The sequence below is a fragment of the Vanessa atalanta genome, chromosome 2, assembly GCF_905147765.1.
Source record: "Vanessa atalanta chromosome 2, ilVanAtal1.2, whole genome shotgun sequence".
NCBI lineage: Eukaryota > Metazoa > Arthropoda > Insecta > Lepidoptera > Nymphalidae > Vanessa > Vanessa atalanta.
The window spans coordinates 11,877,384-11,882,483 of record NC_061872.1 but is presented as its reverse complement, the minus strand read 5'-3'; the positions used below and the strand labels follow the sequence as shown (position 1 = coordinate 11,882,483).

Genomic DNA, 5,100 nt, shown 5'->3' with positions numbered 1-5,100 from the left:
TTACAGTGTTATATTATTTATGCTAAAGTCATGGGGACGAAGTCTTAAATTCAAATTGTACGAACTATGATGTGCAGGCTGTAGTGTTCCATTATAACCACCAATTAAGGCACAGGAGCCATAACTGTTGTCTGATGTACTTCCATAACTGGGCACATTTTGTCCAATTAGTGTATTTGAATTCGAGTATTGCCTGTTGCCTACATTCTGCATCATGAAACTGTAATCATTTTGGTATAGTCCTGAATTGCTAATAGGAATTCCGAGGTTAAAGTTAAGGTTATTGGCTTGAAAGTGATGTAGCCAAGGTTCTTTTGGGTTACGATTGTATTCCTGCCGAGGATCACCTTGTGGGATACCTATAGGTACTGGTATAGGTTCTGGTGAACTCTGACTGGTTGACGTTCTGTGAGATGACAAAGCTGATCTCTCATTGCGTCTAAATTTTGCGCGTCTGTTCTGGAACCAAACCTGTTAAAATATTTTATAGTTATAAATAGTTCATGAAAATAAATAAAAAATAAATTTTAACATAATTAAAAAAGAGCTGAGAAGGCTTAGTGATAAGGTATTAAGTGCACCAGATAAGTACCACTGAATTTGTGTACTTTATTTGTGTCTATAATTAATTCATCTCGTGCTCTCACATGTTTCACCCGACCGCCATTGGAACAGCATAGTAGAATAAGCTCCAAAACCTTAAAAGCTCAAAGGGAGAGGAGGCCTTTTTCTTACTTACTTAACTTTAATAGTTAATGTTATTTAAAATTGGAAATGGAAATATAGAAATATTTGAAAAATATTAAAATATAAGGTACCTGTACTCTAGCTTCGGTTAAATTCACTCTCGTTGCCAAATCTTCTCGAACAAAGGCATCTGGATAATGAGTTTTTTCGAAAACTTTTTCCAATGCTGCCAGTTGTTGACTTGTAAATGTTGTTCTATTCCTTCTTGGCTTTTTCCTTTCATCAATTTTTCCATCTTTTTCCTCCTCAGACTCTTTGCGTACATCTCTCTCTTTCGCACCTTTAGATTCATCAAATTTGCGTCTCATATCCTCATACGCCAAATAATCGACTGGCTTAATGTATTGTCTTTGGAAATCTTTTGGGTACCATGATAGATCGTTCTGATAGTTGGTATCGTAAGTGCTGTTAATTTGACGCCCAGCAGTTAGGTGGTGTAGCCTTAATAAGCTGTCTTCATGACATTTAATCATTTGGAAAAGATTATGATTATTTTCTGGATAATTAGACGCATTAATATTGTAATTAATTTGCGGTTGTGTTTTTGTATCATAATTTTTTAACGACACGTCTTGTTTGCCTTGATGGGATTCTGAAAAAAGATAAGATTATTTATTAGCATATTTGTATAATAGTTATATATAAATATCTATTATCATTTGATAATGGGTATATCGAATGTTGGTGAGCAGTTTATATTGATGAATTAAATTATATGTGTGCATGAAGTTTTTACGTTCATTTTCTAGTACCTATATTATATTATAAAAGTTTACTTAAAATTATTTATATTGAAACAAGTGATAGTACAATTAATAAATTGTAAAGCAGAAAGGATCAGGAATCAATCTGTGCCTTTTACGTTCATAGTGGCCCGACCACCACTGGGCTCTTGAAACTTGAATTAAAAAAATACTTGCTTCGTATCGTACCCTCGAACTAAACTACTCAGAAATAACCAGAACTGATCAGGAAATCAATAAATACTTATTTCACACCACTACTTAATTTGCGTATTATTGTAACAATAATATATCATATCATAGTATTTGTTGACTGACAACTGAGTTTATTTTCGGTACACTCTTCTCTCTGAACATATCTATTGGGTATATTCACTTTTATCTTGAAATTTCTGTAATATCACGATTAAAATTTGCTAATAATATCCTACTTGAATAAAGGATATTCTGTTTTCGAGTTTTTTGAATCGTTATGTTTTTTTTTGTTGCACATATAATATGTACATATGACTGTGTGCATAAATACCTACAATCTAAAAGAGATATGCTGTTTTAGTAATGGCATGGTTGGGCGGTCGGCGTGTGTGCGTCATTGTTGATCAGCAATCGGCTTGCACGCAACACTATCAGTTTCATTTACACGCACGTGCGATTAATTTCAAGTTTAAGTGAATTCGTTAAATACACCAATTGAAACCCACTTATAAATATTATGCATATATATAGGTATATTGTCTCTTTATATTTTTTAATCTAAAAGTGACATTTGAAGTAATATTATAATTGCGAAAGTTTTTTACGCAGCGATAGAGCAACTGTTCTACGTGATTATTGCATCGAGATATTTTTTACATAAAGTTATATTAAACCCCTGACGTAAAAAGAGAGGGGTTATAAGTTTAACGTGTCTGGGTATCTGTGTGTCTGTCTGTGGTATCGCAGCTCCCAAACGAATGAACCGATATTCGTTTAGTTTTTTTTGTGTCATAGATAATTTTATCCCGAGTGTTCTTAGCCGTTTCATGACAAATCTGTTCAGCTGTTTGAAAATCATCAAATATTTTCTAGTTTAGTTGATGAGGGGATCAAACTAATTAATAATTTAATAAAAGTTTTTTAATAGAGTTTCCATAAGTGATGGTACTACTGACAAAATTTCGATCGAACTACCTTCATACTTAGAAAACAAATGTCTCTTGGATTTTTGACAAAGTTTGTCATGTACCGAAATGCTTAATTTAAAAATAGTTTTTTTTTTCTTGCATTTTGTCTATAAACACCTACCATACCTTCTCATCATCTGATCATTTTTATTGTGTAAATATCCTTCATACTTATTTGGTAAGTTATATTAATGAGTTACTTTAATGGCATCTTTCTTACATTTCGGACATAAAAGCTATCCCAACAAATGCCTAAATGACGCAGGAGATATATTGGAACACATTTGAACACATGATGGAAGAGAGTTCAAGCACAGGACTACTAAGTGTATATACGTGTAGAGGCAACTAAGAGTCATGAGAAGTTTATTTCGATAGAGAACAATTCACCAGTTTTAGATAGATAGCTATTTAAATAAAAATAAAAATTACAAGTACAAAGTCATCGCCTTAATTTAATTAAAAAGTTATTTAATTTAAAATTAGTCTCAGAACATTTTTAGGCGCCGCATATATTATAACATATCCTCAATTTCGGCATTAATTCATTTCATCTTCTTTTTATCTATTTTTTATAACAAAAGAAAACCAATGTATCGACTTAAAAAAATATTTATGTATCTATTACCCTACACACACGACCATTGAAACTAAATTCTTAATCCGGCATCTCAGGAGTTGAGATCTATGTATGTGAAACGATCGTAGTTATAATAACTACGGATACATCTAAATGGTTTAATATTCCTTAAATAAATGTTAATAATTACTGAGTAGATGTAATAAATATAGAAATGTTGTTTTTAATTAAACTAATTAAACCAAACAATTTAAAATATTAATGTGTATTTTAGGCAGTTGAATACAAAATTAAAAACCAAGAATATCCACGGTTGAATAAGTACGTACAATTTGTTTTATTATCGAATTTGTAAGACAACTCAAGTCAAGTTTATTATCGGTATACTTAATCCCAAAGTGATTTAAATTTTTGCAACATAAGAGTGGGTACTTATTTAACGATTGATCACGGGTTTGAGTCTAGTCAAACATCATTGACTTTTCATGTGCTCAACTGTATAGGTAATCATCGAGAGAAAATCTACATGTGATCCAAGAAATTCTGCCACGTATTTATCTCCTTAGGAAATATATATTCCTAACTTAATATTAGAGGATGCCTTTGGTCAGACATGGACCAGACCATTTATTCGTCGATACTTTGCTTTGTGCACTTTTTCCTCTTATTATTATTTGGTTTACTTATTATAATATGTACCTATATACAAGTGATTATGTAAATATTTAGTATGTTAATCTTTTATCAAAACAAAACCGTCGACAGAAGTTGTTTTCTATGTATTAGGTATATAGGTTAGTACCTTCTACGAAACGCGCTCCATATTTTGGTATATGCTTTAGTTTTTTTTGCAATTAGACAATATTTAAAACCTCCTTATTTTTTTAATATCGATTTTATATTTTAAATTCTCACAGTTAATTGTTTCTTAATTAACGCTGGATCATCTTAACACGATTACACACAATTGGAGATGGTTTATTACAAGACATATGATTGGTTAAATAAAAACGATATAATCTATAAATACCTTAATTTAATCAATATCATATTATTAGAATAATAAAGTTCAAAATAGATACCGACTCAATAAAAAAGTATTCCGCATATGCCGGCAAGCAGGTAGTAGGAAAGCAGTTTATAATTATACATAAATCTTACCTTTAATTTGATCCATTTCAAAACAGTCTATTAAACACTTATCAATTAATTAATCTGGTGTGAAATTGATGTGAAAATTCTCTTCACAATCACAACAATGTCGCACTTGATTTAAACAAATGTTAGTGTCCGGTTTAACATTGATTAAAATTCAAATAATTGTTATTAATACACCACCTTATTGAATTACCATAATTAAATAATTCAACTAACTCAAGCTAATGTGCGAACTAATGGAGTCTGTACCGTGATCTGGCTTCTTAGTAGAGTGGTGCCAATGACAACATGTGTGTACGAAAAAATACCTTGTAAACATCCCCCTATAAACACACCCACAGCACAGATTAAAAAATTAATCGATCTTATTCCAATATTCTTAAGACTCAATTTCGTTAATAGAAAAACATTTTGAAGTAAAGCGTATTTATGGAAAAATAAACCTTAACAGGAAGTAGTTAAATTGATTTCTAAACGAATAGTTGAAATGGGTGTTTCAATGAGTAAGATTTGAGCCTATCTCGACGAGGCGTGGTTTCTCTTTTCCCGCCTTAATAAAAAAAAGTCGAGCGGGAAACAATTTTGAGTCACAATAATTGACACGTCAACTCACATTATTTATAGCTTAGAAAATGAACATGAAGTTTTTATGTAATTGATTTTGAAAAGTTTATGTGGAAGTATTGGTGCGCGGATGTGAAATTGGTTT

General features: G+C 31.3%; 1 protein-coding gene across 1 annotated transcript; it reads right to left on the bottom strand.

Annotated features, from left to right (window-relative positions):
• Positions 1-4,413, bottom strand: LOC125074299 (visual system homeobox 1-like). The gene is made up of 3 exons (XM_047685595.1): positions 4,395-4,413; positions 819-1,339; positions 1-471 (listed from the first exon to the last, which is right to left on the bottom strand). Exons 1-3 carry the CDS (start codon positions 4,408-4,410, stop codon positions 1-3), a joined length of 1,008 nt encoding a protein of 335 aa, XP_047541551.1. The 5' UTR covers positions 4,411-4,413.
• Positions 4,414-5,100: the final 687 nt, after the last annotated feature.

What these genes read in the sequence shown, in the direction of transcription:
- LOC125074299 (XM_047685595.1), bottom strand. An exon ending in TAACCGAAGCTAGAGTACAG is followed by an intron (nt 472 to 818) that starts GTACCTTATATT and finishes ATATTTTAACAG; the next exon opens with GTTTGGTTCCAGAACAGACG.